Source organism: Carassius auratus, chromosome 32, assembly GCF_003368295.1.
Source record: "Carassius auratus strain Wakin chromosome 32, ASM336829v1, whole genome shotgun sequence".
Classification (NCBI taxonomy): Eukaryota; Metazoa; Chordata; class Actinopteri; order Cypriniformes; family Cyprinidae; genus Carassius; species Carassius auratus.
The window spans coordinates 33,153,115-33,172,539 of NC_039274.1; the positions used below are offsets into that span (position 1 = coordinate 33,153,115).

The 19,425-nt window shown below is 36.3% G+C and overlaps 1 protein-coding gene and 1 long non-coding RNA gene across 6 annotated transcripts; both read right to left on the reverse strand.

Moving 5' to 3' along the window:
* Nucleotides 1-549: 549 nt before the first annotated feature.
* LOC113052221 (active breakpoint cluster region-related protein-like) lies at nt 550-10,228 on the reverse strand. The gene is made up of 22 exons (XM_026216609.1): nt 9,947-10,228; nt 9,668-9,780; nt 9,292-9,396; nt 8,263-8,502; nt 7,356-7,463; nt 7,221-7,275; nt 7,078-7,130; nt 6,848-6,985; nt 6,613-6,728; nt 5,675-5,831; nt 5,408-5,533; nt 4,681-4,756; nt 4,495-4,590; nt 4,316-4,387; nt 4,001-4,098; nt 3,783-3,887; nt 3,330-3,496; nt 2,725-2,864; nt 2,512-2,646; nt 2,255-2,360; nt 1,968-2,088; nt 550-795 (listed from the first exon to the last, which is right to left on the reverse strand). The coding sequence occupies exons 1-22, from the start codon at nt 9,999-10,001 to the stop codon at nt 706-708; spliced, it is 2,472 nt and encodes an 823-aa protein (XP_026072394.1). The 5' UTR covers nt 10,002-10,228; the 3' UTR covers nt 550-705.
* Nucleotides 10,229-12,368: 2,140 nt separating this feature from the next.
* Nucleotides 12,369-17,728, reverse strand: LOC113052222 (uncharacterized). 5 transcript variants are annotated; one of them, XR_003277009.1, is made up of 4 exons: nt 17,585-17,728; nt 17,398-17,486; nt 15,878-16,972; nt 12,369-15,782 (listed from the first exon to the last, which is right to left on the reverse strand). It is a non-coding gene; the product is annotated as an uncharacterized LOC113052222 (long non-coding RNA). The 5 variants fall into 5 exon arrangements; XR_003277008.1 differs by having other exon boundaries at nt 15,878-17,486; XR_003277010.1 differs by having other exon boundaries at nt 15,878-16,975; nt 17,398-17,728.
* Between the last annotated feature and the right edge of the window lie 1,697 nt (nt 17,729-19,425).

Sequence of the window (19,425 nt, forward strand, 5' to 3'; positions counted from 1 at the left end):
CATATGTGATAGGATATTACAAGTGTCTCACTTCACCTTTCTCCCCTATTTCCCTCTTGGCCCACCCAGAGACTCAGTTTCAATGAAGTCCTCGTCAGCAGTTGCGCTTACAAGAAAATACTTTTCTGTCCTGGCTCAAATGTCACTGGAGTGACAGGTTCTCTCCAGTGTTACTTTTTTAGTATAACTGAAATACAATTATAGGTTAAATCAATATTTTGGATTATTATTTTTTTTAATGTGAAAGTTAGTAATTTTATTGTAATTAATTTAATTGTATTGTATGCTTTTGTTATTTTAATTTTATTTCACTATTTTTTATTTATTTATAATTTTTTTAGTTTTTACCATATCTATAGTTCTCTCTCTCTAACAGTAACTAGTCAGTTATTCTTCTTAAGTGTCAACATTCGGGCCTGTAAAGGAGTGGTAAAACTCAAGGTAAAACTCCTGTTTGCACAAATTTCTATTGGATTGACAGGATTTTGCATGCAACATTTTGCAGAACAACGGTAAATGTGGCAGCACAATAATATTAAAGCACTAAAATATAGTCAACCCATGGTCATGTCACTTTTAATGACATTAAACGCTTGAAAATAACATATTAAACATATGTAATATAAAGTGAGTTAAACATAATTTGTACAAATTTACAGACGACCATGGATACGCAGACAGAAAAGGAGTCTGGTTGTTGAAGACTCATGTCTCTATCTCATTAAAGTCCAGATGTTTTGCGAGAAGAGCTTCTGGAAGGTTCTGACACTGCAGATAGAGAAAAATCACCTGAACCTGATGAGAAACAAGAACATATACAAGTTAATAAATAAATAATTTAAACAAAAAAATCATGTGAGAGGATGCAGTGCCTCCTTCAGTCTATGACTGGATCATTGCCCTGTCAACTGTGATTGGCCACTTAATCTGACACTTTGTTAATGGTCACATCTGATACTTACAGATGGTCTACAAATCAATTAATTATCATAATACCTACAAAATAAAAATGAATTAACCAATGATGGCAAAAATGTGACAATTAATAATAATAATATTCAAACAACGAATAAGGCTGCATGATTAACTGAAATCTGAAATCAGGATATAGCTAAGTGCATAGACTCAATGTAGATCTAATGTAGATGTATTTAAATAAATATATATTATAAAAACAAGCTTTACATATAAAATATAAAAATACATTATGAAATTAAGACATAAATATTATATGTATAAATATTATATATACATATATATGTGTGTGTGTGTGTGTGTGTGTGTGTGTGACTAATTATTCATATATATGTCACAAATATTATTTTTGTAAATGTACAGTTGTACCGTAATATTAATTACTATTATTTTAATTTCCATAAATACAGAATTGTTATTTTACAGTGGGTTTCTTATTTTGTCTTATTTTGTCTTATTATATCTCAGCAAAAATGTAAATAAAAAAAAAAAATATCAGAAAAAAAAATCAAATCACAATCACTTTCACATTTCCCCAAATTATGCAGCCCTAGTTGAAAGCAATTTTTTTCAAAGAAAATGATAAACATAAAGAAGATTAAAAATGCATTAACTTGCTGAAATTTTAATTCAACTAAGCTTTAATAAAGTGTCCATATGAACATCATTTTTTTTCCAGAACAAGTGGAAATGTAATGAACATAAATTGGATTGAAAAAGAAAATGGTAAAAAACACACAGACAGGGGATTTTTCCTCCTGATTTCATAAGTCCACACCACTGTAGGGAAGATACACAAGTATCCACTCAGTGTAGAAAATTGTTGTTTCACTTCTTATAAAGCAAACCCCAGAACAGAGAAAACTGCATGCGTGTATGTAAGTGGTCAGGCTTCAAGGAAATGTTTTCACTCGACTATTTAAAATACCACAGTTCTACAATGGACACATCAAACTTTTATTTAGTAATTAAAAAAAATATATTGAACTCACCTGAACCTCCACTTCTTGAGATATGTCGACACGGGCCACTGGGGGGCGCAAGAGGCTGGGGCCAAACACTGTGGCCAAATTACTCAGAGACATTTTATTCTCTTCCTTTCTCTCTGCAACACTGAGAAACACAAAAAAGAAAGATGTACATGAGAAGGTGAGACAAATAATAAAACAGAGAAACACCTTTTTCTTATTTACAATCATCAGCGCCGAAAGATATTCAGGTCAGTCTGAGGTGAAACTAAATCAGTGTGACTGTTACGAGTTGAAAGGATGTTTTGTACCGTCTCAGGTGATGTAAGAGGAAGAGGAGAGTGTTGCGGTTTACATCTGGTAGAGTCTGCAACAGAGTCAGCATGCTGTCAGCCCTGAGATATGGATCAGCAATGTCTGCCGCAACCGTATAGAGTGAGAGATGCAAGTATTATCATTTTGAATGCTTCAACATCTTCATCATCATAATGCACAGTATACTTTTCTCACACTGCATGTTTACGCACAGACCTGTGCAACTGTGTGCTTGGGTGTGTGAAGGGCTCACCTAGTGCATCTGCAAGCTCTTTGAAATACTCAGAGGGAATAAGAGGTAAAGGAAGTTCCCTAAAGTACAGTTTCAGAGTGCCAGACACAGCATTCACATCTACAGTCCTCAGTTTACTCACAGCCTCACGGTAATCTACAGAAAGAGAGAGAACAGCACACTTTTCAGATAAGTACTGTGAGAATCTGCAAACAGTTTGAGACACACACTCACTAGTGTTGAATGCATGTTTTAGTGCTTGTATCTCGCTGCTGACTCCTGAGACCCTGTAGATCCCCTCTTCATTCAGACCCCTCCTCTCAACCTCCTCCACGCAGGAACGGACAATGTGAGGGACCAGCACACTCTCTTGCCTGTAAACACAAACACAGCCTTCAAACACTTCTTCTTATTCCATGTTCCTTTTCCTCTTCCTTTTTTGATGACGAAATACCTCTGTTTCTACATGTCTTTAAAAAAAAAAAAAAACAAGCATCACAAACGTGCACACTAAGCACTTTAAAATCTCACGACGGAAGGAAGTTTATTAGTTTTGTAACAGTCCTCAGTATTTGGACACTTCGATCACTCTCAAATTACATGAGTTTCATTACATTACAAACATAAAATTTAGTTCACACGGGTGCTTAACAAAATAACCACAGTTCATCACATTATGGATGCTACATTGATGTTTGACAACTAGAATCTACTATTTGTATGTACGCTACTGCTCAGAAGCTTGGGGTTAGTAATATTTCTAATACTGTAATAAATTAAAAAGTAAATTTAATAAATAAAAAAAAATTAATACTTTTATTTTGTAAGGGTAAACTCACATTGCCACTTGTCCAATCGGTACACAGAACACTGGTTCCTGTACTAGAGGGGCGGTGCTTGGAGGCTCAAGAGGGTGGGGCATGTACTTGATTGACAAGGTTACATCAACCTGGCCCAAAGAACAAGTGATTTTCTTCCATTTCTTAAGCATGTTGTCAGGGTCCAGCTGTAAACACACACACACGTATACACACACATAAGGTACCTTTCTGCATTACATTAATAACTAAATGGTCAGACTGAACCAAAACTGTACATTTGTGCAATAGAATCTAAAGCTTATGACTGTTTTATGTGAATACTTAAAAAAATTATTTTAAAAATCAGGTTTAGTGTTGCAACAAAAATACCGGTTAAAAAGGAAGATTGGTAGGTGATGACAAGAGGTTCATGTTTGGATGAACAACTCATTTAAAATAACACAAAATGAAGTAAACAGTACATGAACTCACATTTAATACCGCCCTGCCCACAATCTCATCCTGTGTGCCATTCTCATACTGAGACACTAACACCAGGAACAGCTGCTGAGCTCCATCCACTTGAAACACAAGCTCCTATACACCATAACACAATCAATTCAAATCAATTCAGTGTATTAAACACAAAGCAAATCGCAGAATGCATGATCTTATTTCTAAAAATTCATATTGACATCCCCCCGACTCACCTCCTCCCATTGCGGTGTAACACAGAAGGCTGAAAGGCAGGTTTGTTTTCGCCTGTCGTAAAACTCAAAGCCGTCCACCTCCACACACATATATGCACCTGAAAGGTCAAACGAATTTGAGACAGGAAGCTTACTGGAAGGTATTTTTATGCTTTTTTGGACACATTGTATTTTTGCGCTCTGTTACCGTGGAAACAGTGTTTGATGAAGCAATACATAAATGCTTCACAAGAATATATATGATGGGTTTGTGGGTTTGATGTGTGGCTCTGAAACTTCTATTCTTGTAGAGACAACGCATGTTTTGTCACTTACTGCTCAGGTTTTGCAGACCACACGCCGAATGAACCATAACATATAAGCTCCCACAGATATGTGCACTTTCATCTGGGAAAGACACAACAGGAGAGAGAGAGTGATCCTTGTGAACAAGTGTGAGTGAGACGACTGTGACAGCACTATTTACTGAAAGAAAGATACAGAGGGTGCTTTACTGGACTGAACGCAGTGAAGGGGAGGTTGTTGAGTCATTCTGAGTTTGATACAGGAACTGGTAACAGACAGCAGGTCTGGAGGAACCATCTCTATACCTGGGAAACACACACACACACATGCATGCATGGGGTTATAATCATACAATCGTCAGAACAAAATACACAGTTGGATGAAGGTGCACTCACAGTTTCCACTCTGTTTCTCAATGGCTTCTTTCCACTCATTCAGGTCATACAAAGAAAATAGACGCATAGTGTGACTCTGTGGATGGAAAAAGCATATTTGACCAATAAAGAGAGACGTGTATCTATCTATCTATCTATCTATCTATCTATCTATCTATCTATCTATCTATCTATCTATCTATCTATCTATCTATCTATCTATCTATCTATCTATCAGGGCAATATACCTTTATACCTTTTTTTTACTTTCACACAATGCTTTGTCTGTTTTAAATATTATTCTAGTTAAAAATGACAGTTACATGATTTTATTCTAATTAATTAATTATTCTAATTTAAATTCTGAATTAGAACGTAAAAGGCATTCTGAATAATTACGTTTGATGTGAAAGGGCGTTTAATCTAGTCATACTAATAGTGTTTTTGTTCACAAAAAATGCTGGTTCCTCTCAAGACTTCTTCTTCATCCAAATAAACAACCTAAGGAGTTTTTTTTACTTGCCACTGTCACCTTTAAGTTCATTTCAATTAATTTGAGGTATTACCGATGTTTCTGTTAAACTCTATATTAACTGCTTTGGAAAAACTATATCATATCAACTATATCATGAAAGATGAAAATTACGTTCTTTACAAAATAGAAATAGAATAGAAAAACATTAATGCTTGTTGGATAGTTAGGATGTGCTCGTGTGTGTTCACACGTGTGAAAGTGTTGTGCTTTTACCTTTCCACTGGTGCTGTGTAGGTCTAAAGTTACAGATGGCGTGTTTGTTAAGAGCCAGATCTCACACTCTTCAAGTTTGCGCCTCAAGCGATCAACAGCACGAGAAACTGACACCTTGCCTCCTTTCTGCAAAAAACACACATAAATATCTTTCTCTCTGAAAGGGGACTTCCTACTTGACTTTTTTTAGATTTGGCTAGCATCTAGGCTACTTTTGTCTAGTTAAACGGCTGAAAATCTCTCTTAGTCACGTATGAATGGCCTTACCATGTGTTGCTGGAGTGCTTGATTGAGCTGGTACATTTTGGCTCTTGTTTTACTAATTTTCACTTGGTATTCTGATGAGGGCAGATGTTCAGCTGCCCAGAGCAGCTTCAGGCCAACCAGCGGCAAGTACCAGCAAAACCTGTACTGTGCCTGCCTCCTTCATATGAAAACACAGTTAAGCCCATACACTATACACATTCACAACAAAAAAAAAGTATTATCTGGACATTTAATTTTAATGGACAACTTGCACTGAGTCTCGTGACGCACTTCCGTTTTAAAATAATACAGCTCAGTTATTTCCGGTTATATATATTTTCCGTGTGCCGTAATCATCTAGTTGACTTAACTGCCTATTAAAATGAGAGTCTGCAGGTTGATTTCAACATCCGGACATTTTCCGAGACAGGAGAAGAGATTTTCTGATGATTACTGTGTGCAGATTTTTTCTAACTCAGTGGAACGTGTATGCACGTGTATTTCCCTGTATGCAAAGCCAATTATGAATATTCAAAGTAGTCGCACTGTCAATATGTTACTTATTATGTAAATGTTTAACATTCTTCAAGGCGGTTACCGCACATTCATTCAGCCATTTTAGACATTAGAATAAGAGCAACCAATGCACACAAGCTATAATCCTCTTACGAAAATTAGCCATGGTTTTACTACACACACACACACGTGCAATTCTTTTTTCTATTGTACACTAGCCATAGTTTGACCATGTAGTTTACATTTGTCTTACTTAAACATAGTAATAAACTGCTTTCTCATAAGAAATGGTCTGTATGCAGGTGCGCTAAATGCTGACCGGAAACTCCAGAGCTGTACTGAGTAGAATGCACAAGTAGTTGTGCAAGTAGTCCATTGAAAACCCCTGGTATACAAAGTATGGTATCATATTTTGAGGTGAGCTGTGAACTGTGGAGACTCACCCTGCAGTTGTCAGTCTGGCACATAGCATCATGTCTGTGTACAGGAAGAGGTGTCTCAGGTAGTGCCCGTTCTCACACACATCTACCACAAACCCATCCCGAATCAGCTGACGTCTCTGTGGATGTGCACACATGTATATATGATTATAATGAACCCTAAATATTCAAGTTTAATAATAAAGTTTTTTAAAAAATCTCCATTTGAGTAAACATATCGCGTGAGCTGTGGGGGTACCTCTCCTCTGCTCAGCTTGACAGAACGTTTGCACTGCGACCGTTCATTGACCCCAGACAGGAAGCTGCTGGAGAGACGGAGCGCTTCCTGCAGCGTGATGCTGTCGGGGTGATCAGGGGGCGTGTGCTTCCACAGATCCTGAGGAGGACAGCGCAGAATGTTGACAAATCCATAGGCATGGATCAATATTAATAAATGAATGCAAGCTGTGATTTAAAACAGCGTCTCACGTGCAACACGAGCGTGGTTTTCATCACTCTGTCTAACGGTTTATACAGGAGAGCTGTGGAGTCCAATGTATGAATTATTAAATCTTCCCAGTGTTTAAAAAATATTCAAAACCATACAGGGAAGCCAAAAATGAACTATTTACCTTCAAAGGTGTACTTGGTCTTGACATTGTCTGACCCTTTGGAGGACATCATACTCTAAAGATAACAAGAGACAAAGGTAACTGTGTGGTTTCCACTAAAAGACAATAGAGACAACAAAAAGGGAAGAATAAGACCTCTGCAAGCGTCCTGAACCGCTGATCTGACTGCATGCACTTCTGCACGATCTCCACTGCATTCTCATAGTTATCAATGAAGCCCCGATAAACTCCTAACTGGTTGACCTGCAAAATGACATCAAACTATTATACAATATACAAACAAATAAATATATTTGTGCTTTGTTGTATTTTTTTCAAACTGCCTGTTGGGAAAATGTGGGTTGCATAGAGTTTGAAAATGATAGCGGGTTCAATCTGATCGAACTCAACTTTGAATTGATGCAACAAATTTCATAATTGCTTCATAATACACTAGGCATGTAATGATGCATCTCGAGCCAGTTTCAAATCTATACAAATATGTGACGATTGAAGGGGGTTGAGTTGCCAAATGAATCGAGATACAATTTGGGGTGGGAATTTAACATGAAACTTTGTTTGGATCGTGATCAAAACACAGGGGTTTCCTCTCATTTTAAATGGAAAGAGCACTGGCAAAGCCTTAGATTGTTGATATGAAGAGATTTCTTTTAGTTGGATTATTTATTTGATTTGGGGTTTGTTTTTTAAATTTCAGTTTAGATTTGTTATTTGACATATTTCAATTTCACAATAAAATGTGCATCATTTTGTCCAAGCAATATAAAAGGACACTTTTCCATTTATAATTTAACTTAACTTTAATTTTGTAAAAAAAAGAAAAAAAAAAAAAAAAGTATTGTCAAATCACGATCGTGAATTGTATCACAATTTGAATTGCATGACCCATTTCATACCCATAATACCCCAGATAATAGGTCAAGAAAAAAATGAGCTATATTTAACTATCATCACCGCTGTCTGCTCTGTAGTATTAATGATTGTGTGATATGATAAGTTTCACAGCATAACTATCCACAGGTCTGCATATAAAACAACTCACAAACTTAAGAAACAGGTCTCCCACAGATAAAAGTTGCATCACTGGGGCCTCCACCGTCACCAGGCCTTGTTGTGCCCCTGGATCTATCACTTCATCAGGTTGTAATCTGGCCCTAAGGCTTGTGAAAAAGTCCTTGTGTAGATCTCTGAGCTCAGGGATTTGATAAAACACAGTCTGGACCTGCTTAGTGGACAACACAGGTTGAGAGGTTCCCGCTGCTGCCTTCAAAGCTTTCATGGGCTGCAGAGAAAGTGTAATTATAGAGAAAAAATTGAAAAATGTCAAAGAATGAAAGTAAGATTGGGAACTGAAATGAAACTTGTGCTGAAAATAGCTGATGTAACTGAAAAACACTTTATAAATACATGACAGAATGAGCATTAAGAAATCTTCATGGGTAAATGCCGGACACGATTCCCGTGAGGAAGTGGTTGTGAAACAACACTTTTCATGCATTCTGTAATTCAAACATTATGCTGCATGTCATCCTGGACTTTTTGGAAACTCTCTAGTTTAATGATAACCACTAATGGTTTGACTAGAAAGGGAAGCAATACTAAGAGAAACAGAAGTTGACCTACAGGAAGTGGCAGATGCGACAAAGTTTCTATTTAAAAAACATGTATCAGACTGGTAGAGAATCATAAAAAATAAGTGCTAAAGGATGTTTTGAGCTTGAGAAGAACTAACTAACTAAGTATGGACCGAAAAACTATGAATATACCTGAGGCGTTTGCAAACAAAGCAATAAATTGCTACCAGTGCCACAAATGGCATCACAGTCAAGCTTTATGTTTTTAATAAAGGAAGTATCTTATATGTAGGCTTAGTAACATACACTAAATATAACATTTATCTTTCTCTGATATCTGATGTTTACCACAGCGGTTTGTACTTCATAACTTCCAATTTAGAAAGTCTGTAAAGTTAGAGTCTTCTGATACCATGTTGAGGAAGTCCTTAGGCCAGGAAATAATATTTATAAATATGCGCAGAGAAACGAATGGAGAGAAAAAAGCGTCATATTACCGTAAGCAGTGTCTCAAGCTCTGTCAAGTAGATCTCCTCACTGATCAGAACCCCTTTCAGAACCACTGTTCTCTTCTGAAGCAGGTCATCTGGACTCTCGGTTGTCTGGAAATCATTAAAACATTGTCCTCAAGCCATATAACTGAATGGTGACCATGCTGGAGATTCACAACATTCAAATAATACAGCACTAAGAATAAAAGCCAGTCAGCTCAGTAGGTGGAAACATGTAAATCATGTATTTGAATTGTTTAGTGCATTATCATGATAAACGCCAGCGACAGTAGCAAAAATAGCAAATAGGCAAGAACTCAGTGATACATCATTCAAATCAGATTCATAAAATCTGTAAACATTCCATGCACTGCAGTCTTACTGGAGTAGTTGGCAAGAACGGCTCAGTTTGCAAAGGGCTTTGAGAAACCCATTCTGCCTCGTCAGTGAACACATCCTGTAGTAATTCAGAATCCACAATCTCATCCTCAGTCACTGTCAGAAAAACATAACACGATTTATAGCTATATAAGAGAGTAATAGATGAACAATGGCAGTTCAAAACTATTTATTAGTCATTAAATTTTAAATAAAAAAGGTTGAAGTTAACAAACCAGACACATATTTTAAGGATGTGTGAATTTGGGTTGAATGGTCTCACCAGGCGAGATGCCACAGCCCTTCAGATATTCCACAGCCTCCATGTAGAGCTCCATAAGCAGCAGCAGAGAGCTGCCAGAGTCACGGTGTGCCGCGCTACAGTTGTCAGTGTGAAGTGAATCCTCTCGCTTTCACACTGACAGTTGATTGTGGTTACTAAGCTCATGTTCTTCCTGCTTCCTCAAACAGTGCAATAAGATATAGGCGGGGGACGTGCAATGTTCATTAAAACAGAAAATAATGTCACATTTCCAATGACTGTTAAGACATGAAGCAATGTCAGCTCACCTGCTTTGAAAAAAAGAGGAAAAATGTAATCTTATACAGCTGTCCATTTGGGGTCAGATTTCTATTAATTTTATTTATTGCAGTTAGTTTTTTTAAAAGAAGTCTCTTAGGCTGCATTTATTTGAACACAAATACAGTAAAAATAGTAATATTGTAAAATGTTATAAAAATAAATTAGATAACAGTTTTCTATTTTGATTTTTTAATATGCTGATTCGGTGATCAAGACACATTTCTAATTATTATTAATGTCAATAACAGTTCTGCTGCTTAATTTTTTTTTTTTTTTTTGTAAAACATTTATTTTCAGGATTCTTTGATGAATAGGAAGAAAATAACAATATTCTTCATAAAAGTATTAATTTCTTTCAAATTGAATTAATCAATCTTTCTGAGCCCAAACATTTGAAAATGTAGTGTGTCCGTTTACAACAAAAGCAGCAACGACTATTTAGTTCAAATGTATTTTATTAATTATTATAAAAAGGCAAAGAGAGAAAGGTTTATATTTCAATCTCACTAGAAAAGTCAATTTGTGTAATGTGGAGGTCACTCACTGTTCAACAATGCCACCTACTGATCAAGAAATACTGAAAGCACCCTACATACAGGTCCTTCTCAAAAGATTAGCATATTGTGATAAAAGTTCATTATTTTCCATAATGTAATGATAAAAATGAAACTTTCATATATTTTAGATTCATTGCACACCAACTGAAATATTTCAGGTCTTTTATTGTTTTAATACTGATGATTTTGGCATACAGCTCATGAAAACCCAAAATTCCTATCTCAAAAAATTAGCATATTTCATCCGACCAATAAAAGAAAAGTGTTTTTAATACAAAAAAGTCAACCTTCAAATAATTATGTTCAGTTCTGCACTCAATACTTGGTCGGGAATCCTTTTACACAAATGACTGCTTCAATGCGGTGTGGCACGGAGGCAATCAGCCTGTGGCACTGCTGAGGTGTTATGGAGGCCCAGGATGCTTCGATAGCGGCCTTAAGCTCATCCAGAGTGTTGGGTCTTGCGTCTCTCAACTTTCTCTTCACAATATCCCACAGATTCTCTATGGGGTTCAGGTCAGGAGAGTTGGCAGGCCAATTGAGCACAGTAATACCATGGTCAGTAAACCATTTACCAGTGGTTTTGGCACTGTGAGCAGATGCCAGGTCATGCTGAAAAACGAAATCTTCATCTCCATAAAGCTTTTCAGCAGATGGAAGCATGGAGTGCTCCAAAATCTCCTGATAGCTAGCTGCATTGACCCTGCCCTTGATAAAACACAGTGGACCAACACCAGCAGCTGACATGGCACCCCAGACCATCACTGACTGTGGGTACTTGACACTGGACTTCAGGCATTTTGGCATTTCCTTCTCCCCAGTCTTCCTCCAGACTCTGCCACCTTGATTTCCGAATGACATGCAAAATTTGCTTTCATCCGAAAAAAGTACTTTGGACCACTGAGCAACAGTCCAGTGCTGCTTCTCTGTAGCCCATTTCCTGCACACGCCTGTGCATGGTGGCTCTGGATGTTTCTACTCCAGACTCAGTCCACTGCTTCCGCAGGTCCCCCAAGGTCTGGAATCGGTCCTTCTCCACAATCTTCCTCAGGGTCCGGTCACCTCTTCTTGTTGTGCAGCGTTTTTTGCCACACCTTTTCCTTCCCACAGACTTCCCACTGAGGTGCCTTGATACAGCACTCTGGGAACAGCCTATTCGTTCAGAAATTTCTTTCTGTGTCACTTGAGGGTGTCAATGATGGCCTTCTGGACAGCAGTCAGGTCGGCAGTCTTCCCCATGATTGCGGTTTTGAGTAATGAACCAGGCTGGGAGTTTTTAAAAGCCTCAAGAATCTTTTGCAGGTTTTTAGAGTTAATTAGTTGATTCAGATGATTAGGTTAATAGTTAAACCTTTTCATGATATGCTAATTTTTTGAGATAGGAATTTGGGGTTTTCATGAGCTGTATGCCAAAATCATCAGTATTAAAACAATAAAAGACCTGAAATATTTCAGTTCGTGTGCAATGAATCTAAAATATATGAAAGTTTAATTTTTATCATTCCATTATGGAAAATAATGAACTTTTATCACAATATGCTAATTTTTTTTTAGAAGGACCTGTATATATTCCAACACAAAATGCCGCAGTTTGAACCCACTTTAAGAAATCAGTAAATCAGAAACAGAACATATAAAAATGTTCACCTTTGTCATCATGGCCTTAGCTAGGGTTTGAAAATTAGTGAGGTCTGAGATGGGTATAAGGTTAAGAATTGTGCTATAATACTGCCTATACAAATATACACTCAATCTTTAAAAGAGACAAGTGATGCAAATGTTTGTGAAAAATTTTCTTTCTGTTTTGGAGGGATGAACACTGTTAAATCATAGGCTACCATATTTGTTACATCAAGTTCAAGGGGTGAATAATTTTATCAGTTGTTTATTAATCATACAACAATAAATATGACTATTATGGTTTTAATTAATAATCATTGCTATATATATTATAACTGTCTAGTTCTTTTATGATTTTTTTTAGTAGTTACATTTTCACACTGAATTACATTGCATATAGATTTATTTATGGCTATTGTTTGCATAGAGTATTTCATTTCATTCGGTTACCTACTTTTTCTAGAGATCAGATATAGTGTTAGTGTTAAAACAGCCTATAGTGTTAAATACTACTGTTTTTGACAACATTGATAATGTTTCTGACAGATAATATTATTACATTTTTGGAGTTTGCAGAGTCAAAACTAATCAAGTCAGTTTTCAGGGATGCAATCTGGACCGTTTAAAATATCAAATTCAGGATCGTATAAATGACATGTAAGTTTTGGTTTTGATTAAAATGTGCTCTGATTTCGGAGTTGCAGTGAAAAAGCCTTGTGTCATCTCACTCCACAATTATTAATGAATAACGTCTGTCTGCTGAGCCCTTATAGCCCTTTTATAGTATAAAGTGCGGCTGTCGACGTTTAAATCAGCACCAGTATGGCATTATTTTAATGACAAACACCATACACCAGCAGTGTGTGTTTAGTAACGTTGTGTTGACTGATTGGATGCAGTGCATGCACACGTGTGCTTGTTTATTAAAAACTTAGCCAGTGCCATTTATGTTTGAAACCCACAAAAATTACCCAAAGCGAGCCCAAATTTTGTCTACCCGCCCAAGCCAATTTTTACCCGCACAATCAAATTCAAAACTGCCTAATTGGGCTGAAACTCGCCCAATCTGGCAACACTGGTCTCCTGCTAAGTGTAAGACTACTGACACCTAGTGGTTAGTTTTAGTACTAGCAGATACAAATACTTTCTATAACTAAATTACCAATAATACAAGATTTTCAGAACTTTATTTTCCCCGATGCTTACGCGAGCCTGTGAAATTAGGCGTTTTAAACTTTAAAATAGCTTTTAAAAACCAGGAAAGTTCCTCCTGCCACACCAGAATCTCTGCTGTATATGGATGCCTGTCCACAGGGGTTTTCCAGTGTTTTGGAGCCAGGGAGCCCTTGCAGAGAAGATTTTTCAAGGACACCCTCATGATTACAATAGTTTATTGTGGATAGGAGTATAATGAACATAATGATTGATTTATTTATTGTTTTAAATGGTCCCCATTTTATATGATTGGTTTAATAATACAGCACAATAGTTTGTTCAGAAACACAGAAGGTTGTTCAATGGTTTATATCTTCAGAATGTCACTTTACAGTGACACTTTACAGTTTACTATTGTACAGTTCTAAAATTAACAGAGGTGCCAAATGTGGTTTAGTGTTCGTGCACACACTTACTACTTGGAAAGAAAATGAAACCGAAAGTAAAATGGAACCGCTCTGACGGGCTGACGTCGGAGCTCTGTACACGCACAACTACGTCACACGCACGTTGACGAGACTAAGAAACTTATATAAACACTATTTTATAATATATAAACACTTTTTATCTTCCTTCACTTCGAATCGTTAAAATGTTTGTTTTCTATTTGTCAGAACAAATAGAAAACGACAAAGACAATTATAAAGACGTTGAAAAGGCATAGATGGCTATGGGTCTGTATGTTATCTCAGAAACACTGTTCGCTGAATTTAAATCGGGGGATTTTGTAAACAATGTTTACTGAAGGCTGACCGTTTACTCCTACGCCGGGCCTTCAACTCATCTACCAACATTCTGCAGAATCTGCACACCATAAACCTTCTGTGCCTGTTTGTAACAAGAGAATCCTTGGTTGGAAATTGTGGCATTGTAAAGGTTTGTTGCAATGGCTTCCCCTCAGCACACACAGCTGCGTCTCTGTAAAATCCTGGAGGGGGCACTGAGGAACCAACTAAGTTCTGAAACTACCATCCGTCCTCTTAATGGAAAAAAATGGGCAGTACTTCTTCTGATAAAAAAAAGTTACAAAAAATAAAAAATAACCGTGAAACAGTTACTAATAAATAAATATAGCAACATTTTACATGTTTTAAAACAATAAGTCATTTAATCCATGCAACAAAAGTTTGGCCTTTCTATGAAAAAAACAGTAGGTCTCTCTTTGCACAAATATTTAACTCTTTTGCCTTTGCCAAGTTCTTGAACTGTCAAATACTTTTAATGGTTATGTTATTGATATGTCACACAGAAAAGATGTGCTATGAAAGCTATGGTGCTGTGTTTCCTCTACATTTATTTATAATTCAAAATGACTGAGGATGGACCAACTGATGCTTGATACTCACCTGGTTCCGATTTGTATTTTGAATCAAAAGTAACTGAATGCCTTTGTATGTGCAACATTAATTTGATTTTTGTACCATTCTGCATGATGCCGGATAGGAAGATAATGTTTCTAACATCATATAACCTCAGGGACTGGTCGGATTTCTTGCTCCATTTTGAAATGATGGATGCCCATTTCCTTTTCTAATGGTGGAGCAGCTTACTAAGTACCTTTAAAACCACCAAATTAAATGATATTTTAATGAATCTGTAAATCAAATCAAATCTAGGCATCAGAAGAAGTACAAAGGAAAATGTATGGAGAATTGAGGGAAGCAGAATGATGAGAACAAATCAAAAAGTATAGTGCAGTATACTCTTAGAAGAAAAGGTTAAAAAATGAACCTTTTGAGGTTCCTGTAGATTGCAACTGTGGGGGAACCTTAAAGGTTCATTTTTTAACCTTTTTGAAAAGGTTCTAATTGGAACCTTCACTTAATGGTGCATTAATGACCCCCATCAGTTCCTTTATGAACCCTTTTCTAGATACCAATAACATTGTTGTTATTGTTGTTGTTGTTATTATTATTATTATTATACACTACTAATCCAATGTCACTATAAACACAGAACACCATGATTGTCCATAAACTTTTAAATACATAAATATGTATTACAAACTGAAAAAATATCTCCCCCAGCTGCTGTTCTTTGGCTCTCAATGATCTCTGTTTGTGCCTCAAGACTCTGTCTGTGACTCTTACCCCAACTGACCTTGACCTCTTTTGATACAAATCTTGACCAGATAGATCCTCCATCTACAAAATAGACAAATAAACATATACATGAAACATTCTCACAGGATAATAGAAATGTAAGTATTAAAGTGTCACATTATTTTTAGCAAACCTACCTCTACAATGGTTGCAATATTTTTTGATGGACTCCTGGAAAATGATCTCTTTTCTTACTTTACTGAACATGCAGCAAATGTAAGTTTTTCTTCAACATTAATCAAAGGTGTTCTTTCTTTCTTATTATTTGTTTTTAAGCACATCCTCTGCCAGTCTTTTGTCTCAAGAACTGGTATTTGGTAACAAGGGCTGAAGACAGCTTGTGTTCACCTGTTGCATACCTGAAAATAGAGAAAAACTGTTTTATGTATATGCGCATTTAATTAAACAGAGCTTGAATTGTTTTTGATACAGAAAACCTCTGGTCTAAAGTCTTTTTATTATTATTATTATATTTTTTTTTTGCTACAAATAAGCAATATGTAGTCTTGAGATGGATCCAGGTGGAATATCAACAGGAATTCCTACAAAAAAAGTTCACAGAAAGGTGCATATTAGTATGGTAAAAGCAACTCAATGATTTGCAAAGATAACAGTATAGTTCAGCTAAACATACTGTATGTAGACACCTGACCTAACCATCACAACTGAGCATCCCATTAAAAATGGGAATGCAATAAAGTTGCATTGGAATAACAACCAAATAAATAAATAAAAGAAAATGTCAAAGTCACTAAGTTCTTCCGTACATTCCATTAAATAATTTTAATAGTAAATAATAATTCGTGAATGTGTCCACATATATTTTTAAAAAGTTGTAGAATAGTAACTTACTCGTGGTGTCTGTGGTCTTGCTGGCATCTCAGTATTTAGGTTTTCTTGTAATCTTATAAATTTAACTCCATCCTTCATTTTTTGGGAATATTTAAGCTTTCGTAGTCTTAGTTAGATTCATTAAAGTGTCTCCATCAATTTCAGTATTTGTTAAAACAATAGAAGTCATAAAATTATATTTATAAAGTTAGAGTTAGAAAGGCAGTTATAAAGTACATACAAACAGTGTTATTTTAATTTGACATACTACCTTTATATAGGGACAATGGTGTCTCTTCTGAGGATTGATGATAATAGCGTCCTGCTGTCGTCCAGGTTCAGTTCCTCAGGAATGAAGTAGCAGTAAATTAACAAGCAATCAGTGTAGTTCACAGCGCCCTCTGCTGGTGAAAATAATCAATACACGAGTGCTCTGGTAACAGGCAGGCTAAAATCTTGAAATAAAACAAAAATCTTGAAATAAAACATCTGAGAAAAGGTCTTGAGGTGTTTTAAAATTAAAATTAAATTAAATTAAATTTATGCATTTAGCAGACGCTTTTATCCAAAGCGACTTACAGTGCATTTAGGCTATCAATTTTTATATATCATGTGTTCCCGGGTAATCGAACCCCCAACCTTGCACTTGCTTGCTTGCTAGCGCAGTGCTCTATTAGTGCTCTAATATTGTGGCCACATTAACATCTTGTGTGCTTAATTCTGTGGCACATCGTCATTTATTCATTATGTAACACACAGTTATGTCATTAGCTAGGTGTTATTTTCATAGCTTTTCAAAAAGGTCATGGTTCATTTGATGTCTCACCTCAGATATTCGTGCTGCTCCACTCAATGCCGCTGTTTGCTCTAGGGGTGGGCGGATCGATCTAAATATTGATAGTATCGATGCCAACCCTGGTATTGGTAACGGATCGATACAATTGTAATTGAATCAATATTTTAATTTACATATATCTCATCCACGTTCATTATAATTTGCTCATGTCTTTTACCTCTACAATCCTGAACAAACACTGCTTTCTCATCCTGGCCAGGCGGCAAGGAAGTCGACCGGAAGTTGAAGTCGGCCGTGTGCCGCCATCTTGTAGCAGAACTTCACTTGCGTTAGCATTCCCATTGAGTCCCATTCATTTTGGCGTCACTTTGACAGCGAATAACATTACATCTGAGGCATTTAAAGACTCCGTTTGTCCATTATTTATTTCTAAAGATACACGACAATGTATAAAGGGCTCCATTACCTTCTATGTACATTATAGCCCCGTAGAAACAGTTTTTGTAAAAATAGGCTAACGATTGCGTCATAACCACTCGACTCTCTGGCGTTACATTTTAAAATACTATACAAAATAATTAATCAGAATACTTACCCCTGCTCACTCATAACAAAGAACTCCCCGCTCAAGCTCGCCGTCTCTGCAAGATTAATGATGGCAGTTTGCACGCACAGCTACTAGAAGATTTACATCTGTCAGACAGGTTGCTGACGTCGTCAAGCTTCGTTTGAGTCTGCGCGTCAGAAACGGAAGTGCTAAAAAACGCTATAAATGGGCTTCACTTGAGTTCCAATGGGGTCGCTGTGTCCATTTCTTTTACTGTCTATGATCTTGGCCCACATTGCTACTCCTCCCCCTCCTGCTGCTCTGCTGTGATTCGTTGTTGTCGTCACGTGACTCACTGACACAACGTGCTGAGGAACAGTGAACAGAGTGAGCGAAGCTGATGGTAGTGGTGGTCGATACTGTAAATTTGGTCTCGTTCTTTGTTTGTTCTTCAGAAATAATTGTGTGCACTTTATTTCATTTGCTTTTAAAACCAGAAAAAAGGGAGAGATTTTTTTAATTCTTTATTTATTTTATGTTAAAAGGCTGTAAAGAATTAATTCTACAGTGCCTAATAACTAATAATTTTGTGGACTTCAATACATTAATACAAAATATTGCCCTAAATAATTGAACATTAATTCACCTCAGAAATAATGACATAAATAATTTTTTTTTTTTTTAAGTATCGTATTGGTATCGGTATCGGCAATACTGACCCTGTATGTATTTGGTATCGGATCGCCCACCACTAGTTTGTGCTTAACGTTTTTTCCACGCGATCTCTGATCTGCGCATAACAGATTCAGTGCTTTGCGTTGCGTTACGTATTAAGCTCAGAAACCTTCGCCCTGGTTTAAATGCATATGTTTTGAGCATTTTTATTCTCAAAATCAAAACAATATCGTAATAATAAAAGTAATAATGATGATGATGATAATGATAATAATAAAACAATTACTAATAAGAAAGAAAGAAAAATAGATAGAAAGAAAGAAAGAAAGAAAGAAAGAAAGCAAGAAAGAAAGAAAGAAAGTTTGTTTTTGGGGATAAGAGTTTCACTTCACCCTCTCCATTTAACACAGAATAGCTTCTGGTTCATTTATGAACATAAAACTGAACTTAGTTTTTTGTGATTTTTATTTGTGTTCTAAAAATTGACAACAACATGGCGCACTAAAGATTATTGTGCAATTTAGAGATATGTGAGGCGGTCACGAGTACAGACGAAACACACTGTATCAACAATGTTGCCACAACTGCATCTGACATCGCAACGAGTAAATGAATAAGAGTAAATGATGCTGAGTGTGTAAATTAATAATTTACTAATGTAACAGTTAAGCAAATCGTGTTCTAACTGTACTCATAGTCTTTACATTACATCTTAGAAAAAAGGTTCATGAAAGAACCTTAAATATGCTAGGTTCTAATATGAACCTTTTACCAAAGCAAAGGTTCTTAAAATAACTGCCAAATAACCAGTGGATCATTATAGAACCTTTAAGTTC